Below are 15,435 nucleotides of genomic sequence, written 5' to 3' on the forward strand. Positions count from 1 at the left end.
GTCAGAGCATCCCTTGTCTCCTGGATCTTTTCCGTGCTTGTTTCCCTAGGGCTTAGATATACCTTAGGGAGAGAAAACCCTTGGGCAGGCCTCTCTGGAGTTCTTCCATATGATTAGAAGCCTGAGCAATGAAAGCGGTGAGGCTAGATGACTTGGGTCCAGTCACTGAGATCTTTGGATCTGCTCTGGTTCCTGCATCCCCAATCCCCAGTATCCTTCCAAGAAGTCTGCCCTTCCTTTGGAAATCTCGTGGAGGTGGGCTCCTCTCACTTGTGGTTCAGACTATGTCGTCAAGTCCTGCATGATCATGAATCATCACCCTGATTCAGAGAGCGGCCCCAGTTGGTTGCAAAGGCAAGCCTTTATTCTTCACTGAGAACATTGCTTTGCTGAGCAGCAAAGGCTGTTCAAGCCGCGCTCCCTGGGCGAGAATGCCCTAGGTGTGAGTGAATGTGTGTTTGGGGGTTGGGCCTGATTGTTTCTGGAAGCAGCCCCAGCATTTATACAGCGGGAGCCAGGCCAATCCTGTTCTGTCCTCGATCAAAAACGGTGAAGTACAACCTTAAGAAGACATCCCCCAGGATCCAGATCTCATTGCGAATGGATTTGTTTCTTCGTCCTTGAAAGGTACTCACACACAGTCCCCTAGCAATCTGTATGAGCCAGAAAGACACAGCCGTGAGCCTGAGCCCTCACCTGCTGCTTCCTCCCGTATCCAGATCCACAGTTTCTGGGTTTCATCTCCCTCCTTAGGTGAGAGCCACGTGACTCTCTCAGCAGCTGCAGAAGGCGGGGGTGTCCACCCAAGAACCAGGCAGTCTGTAGCCCCCCTCCAACTCCCTGCTGTTTCTTTCCTTCTGCCCCAGGCTGGCAGTTCTCTCTGCACAGAAGGCCTTTTGGTGCCCCTTTCCCCACAACCTGTTCTTTAAGGCTGCACTCAGCGCCTCTTCCCCCACCCCCACTCGAGTGGTCTTCCTGGATCCTTGCTCTCTCTCCTTGGCCATTCCAGGCTGGACTGAGTAACTTGGCCTGGTGCTTCCTTGTCTCTAGCCCTCATCAACTGGTCTTGCCCCTGGCATCCCTTGGCATAGCCCCCAGGGGTCCAGGGGCACAGAGCCCAGTGTCAATTTGCCTCCACCCCAGAGGGGCTTCTCACCCCTTCATGAGGCTGGGGGTTTAGAATCATTGAAATTCCCTCTCTTCCTCAAAGCCTTCGTTGAGCTCCTTCAGCCTCCTCTCAATTCCCATCGGGAGCTGACGTGTATTAAAGCTGAGGTCTGAGCCAGGGGCTGTGCAGTCACTGTGTCCCCTTCATGCAGGAGGGCCTCCAAGCCCTGCACAGGGCTGGTCTGGTGTCCCAGCTCCCAGAGCGGGACCTGGGGCTTACGAAGGGCAGGTGCAGCCTAGGACTCGGGAAACCCTCTAATCATCATCCAAACCAGGGCACTTTGGAGATGGGCAGGGAGACTGTGAACCACTCTGGCGGGACAACACACTGGCAGTGTCCTCAGCCACCCCCTTGTCCCTCAGCCTGATGATCACAGGGATTCTGTGTCATCCATCTGTGGGCCCTGGTTGCCCGGAAGCTCCTTGAGGACAGAAGCCCTTAGTGGTCCCCTCTCCTTGTGCCTGATACTGTGCCTGCCCGGGGTGGAGTCTCCATATGGATTTCAGGATGGTGGTTGTCCTAGTCTTCCCTTTGCCTTCAAGAGGTTGCTTTTGTGGGAAGCGCTGGGAACCCTCACCCCCCGAAGGTGGTGGTATGTGCTGGTGGGGTTGGCACTTAGGCGCATCTGCAGTGGTGCAGCTTGGCCTGTAGGGTGCTCCCTCCTCCCAGCAAGCAGCCCAATGGTTCCTGCCAGCCCCCGATTTGAGAACCAGCCCCCAGGGTTGGCCCCTCACCTCTTGGACATAGGCTCGAGCTGGCACTGGGTAGTCGATGCCCTCAATGGTGAAGACGATGTCAGGGAGGGTCTTCATGTAACTACATGGGATCACGTACTGTTAGAGAAAAGGGGAGAGAGGTTGGTACACCTTATCCTGATTGTGCGAAGAGCCCCAGAATGAACCTGTAGCCTGATCCTTCACCAGGTCCTGGAGGTAATAGCCGTCGAAGCGCTTATGGATGTTGTAGACTTTTTTCCTTGGGCCAATCATCGAGGTCCCAGTAGACACGATGGCCTGACAACCGCGTTTACATGCAACAATCTTCCCTTTCATGCTGATCCTAAGAGACAGCAGGACAAGGTAGGCACCAGGATCACTCTGAAGCCTCCCCCACTGCCACCCCCCCACCCCGGGACTATCTCCAGAATAATCGTCCAGCTCATGCCCCCATTCTGGTTTCCTTTGCTTTGGTCATTTCACCTTTACTGATTTCCTTTCATTTCTTGAAAACCCTGGGCTCCTTCATGCCGCAAGGCCTTGGCTCATGCTGGTCGCCCATTTAATTGTCACATGTCGGGAAATTCTCCCCCACCCCCACTTCTGCGTCCACCCCCTCCCCCCTGCTCCAATCAGGCTCCACTCTTGGCCATTCTCTGTACACACTTCCTCAAGTCTAGCCTGGTACAAATGGCAATTCATTCTTTGGGTGACCTCTTTCCTGAATGTCTACCTTACTAGATTCTAGGTCTCTAAGAGCAAGTGCTCACCTCAATTCCCAGCACACAGCAGATCCACACCATGACTTTTTGAATGAATGAATGAATGAAGACATGAATGAGGGCAACCAGAGCCCTGTTTCTGGTGTCTGAGAAATAATGGGTCAATGCCCAAAGTTCTGTTGGCGGTTCTCTGGTGCAGCAGATGCTCAGAGTGGTGGGGAGGGGGACACTGGGTGCCCTGGAAGAGGTAGTCCCCCGGCCCTGCCCCCCGGCCAGGCTCATACACTGAGGCCCCCGGGGCAGGCAATGAGCGACATTGCCCTGGGGCCTCCAAAGACATGGAAGAACATGTCTGAGGGGCTCAACTCCTGCCTCTCGTTCTGAGGCCACTCTTGGATCCCAGCTCCCTGGTGGTCCCTGTCATAGTGCCTTTCCCCCTGTGTGCCTGGGATGAGGCTGGGTGGGTCAGGGTCAGGAGGTGTCTCTCTGTCTGATGTGCTTTCCAGTCAAGAATGCAGCCAACCTCTGTGCACTGCTGGGTAGCTTCTCCCTAAGGAGACCCATTTTCCCAGTTTGTCCAGGACATGTCCTGTTTTCCCACTGGCGGTCCTGTGCACGAATCACCTTCTTGGGCCTGGGTAGCCGAGGACGGTTGGTCATCTTAGCACCACCCTGCCCAGGCTCGTGGAAGTCTCCCTGATCCTCCTTTCAGGACCCTTTAGGGACCTCAAACCATGCTCCCCAACTGCCTCCCAACGTGGTTGCTGCAGTGTCCCTGGGTTGCACAGGCATCTCCAGTCCCTGGCCAGGACCCTGGTCAGGAGGCCAGGGTGATTATAAACTTCGGGGAGGTGTGTGTGTCTGTCTGTGTATCTCTGTGTCTGTGTGTCTTGGTGTGTCTCTGTGCCTGTGTGTGTCTCTATTTGTGTCTCTGTTTGTGTTTCTTAGTGTGTCATTGCTTGTGGAGGGTGTGTGTATCTGTGTGTGTGTGACACTGTGTGTGTGTGTGTGTGTGTGTGTGTGTGTGTGTGTGCCTGTCCATGTCTGTGTGCATGTGTGGGGACAGCCCTCGGGATGGCCTTCAGAGGGAGGGGCTTACCTTTCCAAGGGTATCTGCCAGTAGTGTGGTTTCGACAGGGGCACCCACTTGAGGTCTCCTTTGTAGTAACAGTCGAGCACGCCGCCAAACATCACCATGCTGCCTGCCTCTGTTTCGCTGAGGAGAGGAGGGAGAGGGAGGGCTGAGTGTAGGAGAATAATGGGTGGCTTTTCTCAAATTCGGCCACACACCAGGCACTGTTGAGGGCTGTGCTTATCCACCCATCAGGGGCACTGCTAGGATTCCATTTGGCAGATGCAGAAATTGAGGCATGGAAGGTTCAGTACCTGACCGGCTAATGAGTAGCCTAAAAGAGATTTGAACCTGGGGGGACATCCTGGCCAGGCTCTGAGCCCCCACCCTTCCTAGAGGGACTGGTCCCCTCCCTCGATCAGCCTGCTGAGAGAGTCCCTCAGGGGACACCAGACCGGAGGGCTGGGGCTTCCACTGGGACAACCTGACAATTTTCAGGAAAGCTGAGACCTGAGGGTGCCAAGGGCATGGATCCAGCTCACCCAGGGCCAGATTCCCGGGCCCAGGGCCCAGATTCCCATGCTGTCCACGGGACCCCCCATTCAGCAGGCCCCCAGGCCTCTGCCATCTCTGTCCTGAGTCTCAAGCTTTTTCCACAAGGGGTCCCTCATGTTCCTTTTGCACTGAGCCCTGCCAGTGCTCTAGCTGGTCCTGGGCTCCTGGTCAAATGTGAGTGAGGAAGAAAGTGTCCCCCCATCCCTGTCCTTCCTTCCTTATCGAATCCGTCAGCGAATCCCGTTCTCTCCTCCTCCTGCCTGTATCCTGACCCCTCCACTGTTCCTCCTCCTCCCTCCACCTCCCTGGGCCAAGTGCTGCCCTTGGCCCCAGGAGCATGGTTGTGTTCCATTAAAAGTGTATTTATAGAATCCAGCTGGTGGTACCAGATGAGGCCCTGTGGTCACAGTTGGTTACCCTGGTCTAGACTATCTCTCAGGAAACTTCTGGATCACGTAGGCTAGACATTTTCATGCAACCGAAAGCAACATACAGGTGATGTGGAGAGAGGGTTTATTCCACTCATACTCACGTGCTCAAGTAGAAGGCAAAGACAGGCTCAGAAATGAGGCTTTGATTCATTATAGTGTCGAAGATGGGGGTGGTCCCTTTGATGGCGAGGCTGGGATAGGCCAGGCCTAGGATGCCATCGAAGGTTGCATGTTCAAAGGCCATGTCATCCTCTGTCAGGCTCAAGCCAAATGTCTGGTTCTTGATGATAAGGTCCCCCATCTGTGAAAGAAGGGTGTGTTCCCATGTGGATGTCTGTGAAACAGGGCTGGGGCTGGGTTGGAGTGGAGAGGGGCAGGGAGATGCCTTTAGCCTGCAGAGAACTAAGGCCTGCCTGGGCCCTGGCTTGACCACAGGCCACGCTGGTACAGGAATCTGGTTTCCATTTCAGCCGGTCTGTGGATTTCAATCCACAGCTGCTCCTTTGGAAAATGCTGTCTGTAGTTTTGGCCTTATGCCCTCGACCTGGGGGGAGAGTGAGACTCAGGGCTGGACCAAATGGTTCCCACCTGAGGAGAACACGAGTAGAGAGCAGGGTAGCCTTGTCTTTGGCGTCCCTGGGATCTGATGACAGAAAGGGATGAGTTCGTTGCAATGCATTGTGGATCCTGCATCCACACAGTAAGAAAGATGCCCATTATACAGCGAAGCTGCAAGATTGTCACGAAAATTCTTTAGGGTGTGTGTTTGCGTGTGAGCTAGTGACAGAGAAAGAAAGAGGGAGAGAGATAAAGAGAGAGAGAGAGAGAGAGAGAGAGAGGAGAATACTCAACCCTTTCAGGGAGTCTGGGCTTAGTTTTATTTAGATTCTCCAAGACCGCCTAGAGTAAGAATGCATTTAGCAGGTTGTTCCCACATCTGTGGCCCCCTGCCTCCCCTGCCTCGGTGCCTGAAGCCCTTGGCTGACCCCCCCCCAGGGTCCCCAGATCAGCTTTATTCTCTCCCCACAAAAACCCCACACCTGCATGAGTCCTGACTGGCCAGCTCAGCTTTACCGCTTACCAGATGCATGACCTTGGCCAAGGCCCTTGCTCTCTGCACCTCAGCTCCTTAATCTGTATAGCGGAGATAATAATAGCACCTGCTGTGGGGTGGGGGTGGGGGTGGGGGTGGGGGTGGTTGTGTGGGTGCTGCAGGGTGAAAGGATTATCACAATCGAAGTGCCTGGCACAGTGCCCGACCCAGTCGGGGTTCAAAAAGTGAGTGTTATTCCCCCTCTCCCTGCGGAGGCAAAATTTCACTTGAGGTGCAAATCCACGCCCCAGACCTCTCTCTGGGGTGGCCATTCTGAGAGCCTGTGTGTCAGCAGGTGCACTTCCCCCACAGGGACAGAGTCCCCCAGGGCATTTGGGTGGCGAGCCACTCGGAACTTTGGGAAAGTCAGGCCCTCCCAAGGGATCGCGGATCTGTCTGGGAAGTAGCAGTCCCATCCACGGCTGACCCTGCCTCAGCCCGTGGTGTCCACATTACCTGAATGGTGTCATAGCCAAGGAGTCCGGTCATTGTCCCAGAGCCGTAATGCAGTTCGATGACGATGCTTGGGAAAAGTAAGGTGGTGGATTGGAAAGGGTCGAAGGTGTTGTGTGTAACTGCAGACAGAGGAGATGAGTGTCCATCAGCTTGCCCAGGACAGAGAAGGGGGTTGGGGGGAGCACAACAGGGGCGGATTGGGGGCATTCACCACAGGCCATGCTTTGGCAGTAGATGGAGGGCACCCATGTGTCAGATGAGCCCGTGTCAAAGACCACGCTGAACTGCTGAGGGGGTGTTCCGATGGTGATGTTGCCCACGTAGACCGACTGTAGGGGTGGGGAGAGGTGGTCAGGGCAGAATGGACTGCTCCGGTGACCCTGCTTGCCCGAGGTGCCACCAACCTTGAGCTGTCCCATGGCATCTAAAATCCCTTTCCTATGGCCCCACCTCACAGCCTCTGCTCAGACCAGTGCCTCATTGGAGCAGCTCTCCAGTGTCCCCCTCAAGGCCCAGCCTGAGCACTCCTTCCTCCAAACTCAAAGCATGTCCTTCAACATCCTGCAGTTGGCCCTTTTATGTGACATGCATTTATTTTTTTGCCTGTATCTCAGGCTGGGCTATGTGTTCTTGAAGATGAAAGACCTTTTGAAAAATCAGTGCCCATGGGAGTTCCCATTGTGTATCACCAGAAAAGAACCAGATTAGTATCCATGAAGATGCAGGTTCGGTCGCTGTGCTTGCTCAGTGGGTTAAGGATCCAGTGTTGACATGAAATGTGGTGTAGGTCAGAGACACAGCTCGGATTCATGTTGCTGTGTCTTTGGCTTCATTTCGACCCCTAGACTATGAAACTCCGTATGCTGCAGGTATGGCCCTAAAAAAGCCAAAAAATAATGAAATGAAATGAAATGAAATGAAATGAAATGAAATAAAATAAAATAAAATAAAATAAAATCAGTAGCCACAACCATATAATACTAGATTTCTATAGTGCCACCCACCAAAGGGGCTCAATCAATTTTTACTTATATCATTTTTGGGGCTTCGGAGGTGAACTTACTCTTCAAGGGGTTTCAACCTGGCTTTGCAGTTGGCTCTATTGTCTGATCAGACAGGGCTCACCCTTCATCTGAAGCTCAGTGGCTCCCTTGGGTCTAAAAGAACACTCTTCCTCAAGGCGATGACATATCCTTGGCGCAGAAATGGATGTTTACCTGCCACCTGGTCATCGCTGGGCCCAGTCACCACAGACCAAGAGTTGAGGGTGGGAGGGCCTTCTCCCCTGGGTTTGAGGTGCCCGTCCTCCACCACCCCCACCCACCCCCGAGTTCTCTAGCTTCTGGCAGGAGCCCCCCCCCCCATCCCTACCCTCCCACCTGGCACCTCCAGGGTAGACCCAGTGCTAGACCAGAGCACCAGGGGGCGCTGCGGGGCCATCCTCCCCTGCCACTTACATCCAAGTGGTTTCTCAGGGGTTGTTGAGAGATATTCTTCTGAGGGGCAGACTCTACGGTCAGGCGGTTCTGGATCAGGTCATGAGGATGTTCTCCCAGGAAATTTTTCAGCAAGCCCTTGTCCCTGAGGTTTTCTCGGATGGACTTGACCTTCCTTAGAGGGATCCTTTCGCAGTGCATTGGGTAAAGGAAACAATGAAGAGATAGCCAACAGCGGTCTGTTTTGTGGAGTGACTGTCACGCCTCCATTGTGATGACACTGTGTGTTCTCCAAGCACTGTTATGAGTGTCATCTTGCAAAGACCATGGCAAAACCCTAGGTTCAAATACAGGTTCTCTTCTGTAATGTTGCATAGGTCATGTGAGCTCTTGTCAGTGCCTCCATTGCAAGTACCAAGGTTGCATCCAATAACCCCACACCCTAAGTAGAATGTGCTGGCTCGTAAGTAAGAGGATGGATGTAGTGCACCTTCTACATGGGAAGTCTCAACAATGAAGCCGTTACCATTGCTATTGCCACCCTGCTGCATCCGCCTCAAAGCAGCTCTGGGAGGGAGGCCCAAGGGTCATCATGATCCTCTTTTTGCAGAGGAGGAAGTTGAAATGCAGGACAGGGGAGTTTGTGGCTTTGCTGTGGTCAGCCAGGAGATGGGGAAATAAATTATGGAAATTAAGAGGCGAAGGGAAGTTCCTGTTGTGGCTCAGTGGTAAGGAGCCCACCTGGTATCCATGAGGATGGGGGTTAGATCCTGGGCCTCGCTTACTGGGTTGGGGATCTGGTGTTGCCATGAGCTGTGCTATAGGTCTCAGACTTTGTTTGGGTCCCGTGTTGCTCTGGCTGTGGCAGAGGCCAGCAGGTGTAGCTCCGATTCGAGCCCCAGCCAGAGAAACTCCACATGTTGCAGGTGTGGCACTAAAAAGAAAACAAAGACACAAAAAAACCCCAAAAAACCAAAAAACAAACCCCCAAAAAGAGAAATGAGGAAGAATAAAAATTGAGAAAGAAAAAATAACAAGACGTCAGAGAGTTCTGCATGCACATAGACATCCAAAGAGATGGAGAGAACAAAAGAGAGATACGGAGACGAAGCCCCAGAAATACAAAGACCCAGAAATGGAGGGAGAGCCGAGAGAAGACCTAGGAGCAAATGCAGGAGAAGTGCTCTTCCACCAGACTACACTGACCGTTGCACAGATTGTGCACTGAAGAAATCCAAGGAGTGCCATTTTTTCACGTAGGTCATTGTGTGACTCTTGACCCAGAGTTGTGCAATCCTGCAGACCTACCCCCAATACGCTTAGACTCCAAGGTACCCTTGGAATGGTACTCGACAATCAGTGAGAGTTGAAGTTTAAGACTGTCAGGGAATGACGACCTTCCCTTCTAATACTGATAGTTGGAAGAATAAGAAGATGACAAGAAATATTCCAGAGAGAGAGAGATGATGTCACTTCTGGTCCCCATACTTACATGACTAAGCACTCTGAGAAGGCCACCAGCCCGAATATCACAAGCCACTTCATGCTTCTTTCCTGGGTCCAGGTACTCAGGATATGGCAATTCTTGAGTATGCAAGTGGTGGGGAGAAGCTCCTAGTTATATATGCTCTGATATGCCCAAATTGTCCTCTGTCGGCCACTAAAGGAACTGATAAGAAATACACACCTCCTGATAAGATCTTTACCTCCATCAGTGTCCTTGGGGAGTGGACTTAGAAAATTCTCAACATACAGAGATTTCTACTACAATTTCTTCCTTGGGGCTTGGCTGCACATCTAAACAAAAGCGTGGACTACCAAAGAGTTGGGAGACTCTTGTGATGTTGGAGATGAACCACTGCTAATAGTATGGTAAAAATAAGTGCTAGGGGCTATGCTTGACATTTCAAGATCTCTTGTGGTCTTTGAAATCACTTCATGAGGTGTGCCTTGTTGCCTCTGTTAGAAGGAGGAAAAGAGATCAAATGGCAAAGTGAAGACTTGAGGGTCAGCCCACTGACGTACAAGTGGTTTAGGTCGGGACCCATGGCATAGATCAGGGGCACCTGGGATGCTCATCTGCTTCCAAGGCCTAGGCTAGAGCTGTATTCCAATGGCACAGTTTTACCATTGGAGGAAATGGGATGCAGGCTTCCAAGAGATGTTTTGTTTATCCAGCACACATTAATGGAGGACCCTGTGTGCTGGAGTCCAGATCAGATGCCAGGAAGTCAAAGTTGAGTAAGACCCAGGCAGTCCTTGCATTCAGGGAGCTGGCAGTCTAGGGACGTTCTCACACTCATGGCCCAGGATGCAAGAACAGTGAATGGACTGGTTGAATGAGCATCCTTGGCTGGGGCAGCCTCTCCTCAGCTCCAAGCTGAGTGGCTGCCATGCTGGAAAGCAGGCTGGTTGGGCATGTTTTCCAGAGAAGTCAGAAATCTGGATATTTATGTAAAGTCCCATGATTTCAAATGTTAGATACTATTTTTTCTTCTTCTCTCTCTCTCTTTTTTTTTTTCAAAAAACATATTGTGACCCCAACCTCAGAAACTATGTGCTGGATTCAGCCTGCAGGCTATGCATATTTTTATTTCTGGCCTCAAGGTGGGGATCAAGAGGGATAGGAACAGGGGTTCCATTCACTTTTGTTGAATGAATAAGAGACTGAATGCCTCTTAACCAAGTGAATTTTCCTTCCCTGTGTAAAGACCCCTGGGGATAAATATCCCAAGGAATAGAAAAGTTTCTACTTGCTGTGCACCTGAAATAATTCCCAAATAGGTTCCATACCTTGAAGCATTTAATCTGCCAAACCAATCATACAATGAAGGAATTAATTCCTAATGTCTTATCAATCAAAGAAGGCCAGAAAAGACTACTCTGAGCTTCTTCTCAGCCTGAGTTGAACAGGGCTACTGGGTAAAGTGTTATTGCCGCCAGAGCGAAGAAGATGTTGTTTTGTAGCTCCTTCAGGGCTCTCTGGCCTTGGGTGTTCCTGCCTGCCTGAGATCTGTGCAGGCCTGTCCTTGAGGTAGAAGTGTGGGAGGCTGACCTCGTCACTAGCTGGGTGGGAGGCCACTGCATCTTCCTCCTCATTTTTGCACATTGCTAAAATTTAGGTTTGGTGGTTCAGTCCCTATGGAATGGACCTGGCAGAATCTAGCAAACAACACACACACATATATTCTTTAACTCAGCCACTCTCCTTCTAGGGACTTATCCCAAAGATTCTCTGGCAAACTGCGAGCCATTATGTGGGCAAGCTGTTCTGGGCAACCTTCTCTGTAAAAGCCAAAGATCCGAAGCTGACCTGAAGTGACCATCCACAGGGGAGTATCAAATGGGGTACATAGGGCAGGTGCACAACTGGGTATCATGCGGGTGGAGAGAGGAGTGGACTGGGTGAGATCTCCAGGGAACACTGTTTAGGTCTTTGGGGTCATTTTTATTGCTAGTAATGAAATTGAATTTTTTAAAATGGAAGTAGAGGTCATTTACAAGATTTTGCTAGTTTTTGGTGTATAGCAAAAGGATTGAGTTATACATACACGCATATCTTTTTTGTTTTTAAATCCTTTCCCCCTATATGTTATTATAAAATATTGAGTTGGCGGTCCTGTTCTGGCTCAGCGAGTCAAGAACTAGACATAGTGTTCTTGAGGATGTGGGTCTGTTCGCTGGCCTGGCTCAGTGGGTTCAGGATCTGGCATTGCCATAAGTTGCAGCTTAGGTTACAGGTGCAGCTCAGATCTAGCACTGCTGACTGTGGCGGAGGCAGGCAGCAGCTGCTCCATTTCGACCCCTAGCTTGGGAAACTCCATATGTCACAAGCGCAGCCCTAAAAAAAACAAAAAGGCAAAAAGACCAAAAGAAAAAAGAAGAAGAGAGTGAGAACCCAAATAAAAGAAGCAATGAAAAAGGGGAGGTCTCAGATACTGCAAAAATACAAAAACCCCTAAGAGACTTTTATGAACAATTATATGCCAACAGATTTGACAACCTAGAAGCAATATACCCCTCTCTAAAGACATACCGCCCAGCAAAACTGAATCAAGAAGAACTTCATCATTTGAACAGACTGATCACTAGAAATGGCATTGAACATGTAATAAAAACACTCCCTACAAAGCAAATTCCAGAGCCAAAAGTCACAAGCAAATTCTATCAAACATACAAAGAACCATCCTGCTTAAACATTTCAAAAAGATCAAAGAAGGGACTTCGCATTGTGGTACAGGAGAAATGAATCAGATTAGTATCCATGTGGAGGCAGGATCAATCCCTGGCCTTGCTCAGTGGGGTTGGAATCCAGCATTGCTGTGAGCTGTGGTAGATACCGCAGATGCAGCTCAGATCCCACATTGCTGAGACCATGGTGTTGGCAGGCAGCTGTAGTTCTGAATCAACCCCTACCCTGGGAGTCATGGGTAAGTCTGTAAAAAGCACACACACACACACACACATAAACTTGAGGAAGAAGGAAGACTGCCCGTGACAGGCTATGAAGCCACCATCCCCCATTACCAAAACCAGACAAAGATGCTATCTATCAAAAAGGAGAACGGCATGCCAACATCTTTGATGAATAGAGACACAAAAATTCGGTTTAGCCATCCGAATCCAACAACACGTAAAACTACAACATGCCGCGACCCAATGGGATCATCCCAAGTTCAGGAGGATGGACCGCCATATGCAAATGAATCAGCTGCATACACCACATTAACAAAAGAAAAGTCAAAAACCACACGACCATCTCAATAGAGGCAGAAAAGGCATCCGACACAATCCAACATCCTTTCAAGAAATGAACTCTTACCAAAGTGGGTATGGCGGGAACATATCTTCACACAATAAAAGCCATGGATGGCAACCCCACAGCTGATATAATACTCGACAGAGAAGAGCCAAGAGCCTTCCCATTAAAATCTGACACAAGACAAGGATGTCCAATCTCACCACTTTTACTCAACCTAGCATCGGGAGACCTAGGCAACAGTGATCAGAAAAAGAAAAGAAATAGGAGTTCCCGTCGTGGCGCAGTGCTTAACGAATCCGACTAGGAACCATAAGGTTGCGGGTTTAGTCCCTGCCCTTGCTCAGTGGGTTAACGATCCAGTGTTGCCGTGAGCTGTGGTGTAGGTCCCAGACGCGGCTCGGATCCCAGGTTGCTGTGGCTCTGGCATAGGCCAATGGCTATGGCTCCAATTTGACCCCTAGCCTGGGAACCTCCACATGCCTAGGGAGCGGCCCTAAGAAATAGCAAAAAGACCAAAAAAAAAAAAAAAAAGAAGAAAAAGAAAAGAAATAAATGGCATCCAAATGGGAAGAGAAGAGGTAAAGCTGTCACTCTGTGCAGATGACACGGTGCTATATACAGAAAACCCTAAGGACTCCACACAAAAACTACTTGCCCTGAACAACGAAGTCAGCAAAGTAGCAGGATACAAGATTAACATTCAGAAATTGCTTGCTTTTCTGTATACTAACAACGAAGGGTTAGAAGAGGAACACAAAAAGACAATGCCTTTGAAAACCAAAACAAAACTAACATCTAGGCAGCAACCTGACCAAGGAGGTGAGAGACTTCTACGCTGAGAACTATAAAACATTAATCAAATGAATTAAAGAGGGTTCGAAGAAATGGGAAGAGGTCCCGATGCTCTTGGACTGGAAGGATTAATACCATTGAAATGCCACCCACTCAAAGCAATCGACACACTGGATGAGATCCCTGCCACATTACTGATGACATGTTGCTCAGACCTAGAACAAACCATCCAAAAATGTATAGGGAACCACAAAAGACCCTGAATTGCCAGAGCAATCCTGAGGAGCACAGACCAAGCAGAGGCATAACCCCTGCTGTTGTCTTGATGTCCGACACTATGGCAAAGCAACAGTAATCCGGACAGTGTGGGACTGGTACAAACACAGACATACTGACCAACGGAACGGAACAGAGAGCCCAGAAAGAAACCCAGACACCTGCAGTCAACTGGTATTCGACAAAGGTGGTAAGAATAGACAACGGGGAGAAGACAGTCTCTTCAGCAAGCGGTGCTGGGAAAACTGGACACCTGCACGTGAATCGATGAAACTGGAATGCTCCCCACACCACGCACACAAAGAAACTCAAGATGGCTTAAACCTTAACCATTAGACAAAACACCCCCCAACTCCCAGGAGAGAACCGAGGCTCACCCTTCTCTGACATCAACCGTACAGATGTTTTCTTAGGTCATTCTCCCAAGGCAATAGGAATAAACCCCAGAACAAACCAATGGCACTAGTCAACGGGCACGCTTTGGCATGGCAAAGGAAGCCATACAAACAGGGAAAGACAGAGCTTGGAATGGGACAAAGCAGCAGCAAACAAGGGCTGCACCCGACAAGGGCTTCGTCTCCCAAACAGGAAAACGTCTCCTGCAACTGAACAGCCAAAAACAAACACCCCAAGTGAGAAATGGGCCGTAGTCCTAAACAGACGTTTCTCCAAAGAAGACATGGATGGCCAACAGACACAAGAAAAAGTGCTCCACATCAGTACTTATTAGCGAAGTGCAAATCCTCACTTCCATGAGTCACCACCTCACACCAGTCAGAATGGCTGTCATTAAGCAGCCCACGAATGCCACATGCTGGAAAGGCTGTGGAGGCAAGGGAACCCTCCTGTTCACTGGGAATGTCGATTGGTATAAGCACGATGGAAAACAGTATGGGGCTACCTCAGAAAACTAGGTATAGAGCTACCACATGACCCAGCAGTCCTACTCTTGGGCATATCAGCAGAAGAGCCTTTCATTCAAAAAGATACATGCCACCCCTATCCTCATTGCAGCACCATTCACAACAGCCCAGACATGGAAACAGTCCAAATGTCCATCGACAGGTGAGTGGATTAAGATGTGGCCCATGTACACAGTGGAATACCCCTCAGACACAGAAGAGAACAAAATCAGGCCTTTTGTTGTAATACGGGTGGAACTGGAGAGTCTCATACGAAATGAAGTAAGTCAGAGAGAGAGAGAGACAAATTCCATGTGATATCTCATATATGGAATCTAAACTATGCCAAAATGCACCTATCTACAGAACAAAGAACAAACACAGGGACATGGAGAAGAGACATGTGGTTGCCAATGGGTAGGGGGCGGGCGTGGGATGGTCTGAAAGCATGGGGTTAGAAGATGCAAACGACTACATGTAGAGTGGATAAGCCCCGAAGTTCTGCTGTATGGCCCAGGGAAATATGTCCAGTCACTTGTGATGGGACATGATGGAAGATAATATGGAAAAAAAGAATGTGTAGATATGTATGACTGGAACTTTTGCTATTCAGCAGAAGTGGAGAGAACAGTGGAAATCAACTATAATGTAAATGTAAAGAAACGGCAGTATTTTCTTCTTTTTAAAGGCTGGATACTATTCCCTGGTATGTCTCTACCACGTTTTCTTTATCCGTGCAACAGCAGATGGATCAGAAATGTTTCCCCATCTTGGCTATTGCGAATATGCTGCAATGAACAGGACAGTGCAAATATCCCTTTCATAGCCTGCTTCTAAGTTTTCGGAATAAATGCCCAGAAATGGGAATGCTCAATCAGATAGCAATTACTCTTTGCAGTTTTTGGAGCAACCTCCATTCTGTTTTGCGGTGGCTGCCTCCTTGTCCCTTCCACCAGCACACGGGTCCACATCGTCATCAACACGTTCTATCTCTGTTCCTTGTTAACACCATCCCAGTAAGTGTGAGGGGATATCTCATTGTCACCTGGTTTGC

The 15,435-nt window shown here is 50.0% G+C and overlaps 1 protein-coding gene across 1 annotated transcript; it reads right to left on the minus strand.

Moving 5' to 3' along the window:
• Positions 1 to 350: 350 nt before the first annotated feature.
• On the minus strand, positions 351 to 9,220 carry LOC100524479 (pregnancy-associated glycoprotein 2). The gene is made up of 9 exons (XM_013994250.3): positions 9,142 to 9,220; positions 7,671 to 7,836; positions 6,425 to 6,542; positions 6,214 to 6,332; positions 4,766 to 4,965; positions 3,706 to 3,822; positions 2,089 to 2,227; positions 1,903 to 2,001; positions 351 to 653 (listed from the first exon to the last, which is right to left on the minus strand). The coding sequence occupies exons 1-9, from the start codon at positions 9,192 to 9,194 to the stop codon at positions 501 to 503; spliced, it is 1,164 nt and encodes a 387-aa protein (XP_013849704.2). The 5' UTR covers positions 9,195 to 9,220; the 3' UTR covers positions 351 to 500.
• Between the last annotated feature and the right edge of the window lie 6,215 nt (positions 9,221 to 15,435).

The sequence above is a fragment of the Sus scrofa genome, chromosome 2 (assembly GCF_054392235.1).
Source record: "Sus scrofa isolate SSC_HxYL_T2T_F1_AM1 chromosome 2, Sscrofa_HxYL_maternal_Yorkshire_Landrace_v2.0, whole genome shotgun sequence".
Classification (NCBI taxonomy): Eukaryota; Metazoa; Chordata; class Mammalia; order Artiodactyla; family Suidae; genus Sus; species Sus scrofa.

What these genes read in the sequence shown, in the direction of transcription:
- LOC100524479 (XM_013994250.3), bottom strand. Translation starts at nt 9,194, where the DNA reads ATGAAGTGGCTTGTGATATTCGGGCTGGTGGCCTTCTCAGAGTGCTTA. An exon ending in CCCTGAGAAACCACTTGGAT is followed by an intron (nt 6,543 to 7,670) that starts GTAAGTGGCAGG and finishes CCACCCCTACAG; the next exon opens with TCGGTCTACGTGGGCAACAT. An exon ending in TTTGCCTTCTACTTGAGCAC is followed by an intron (nt 3,823 to 4,765) that starts GTGAGTATGAGT and finishes TCCTCTCCTCAG; the next exon opens with CGAAACAGAGGCAGGCAGCA.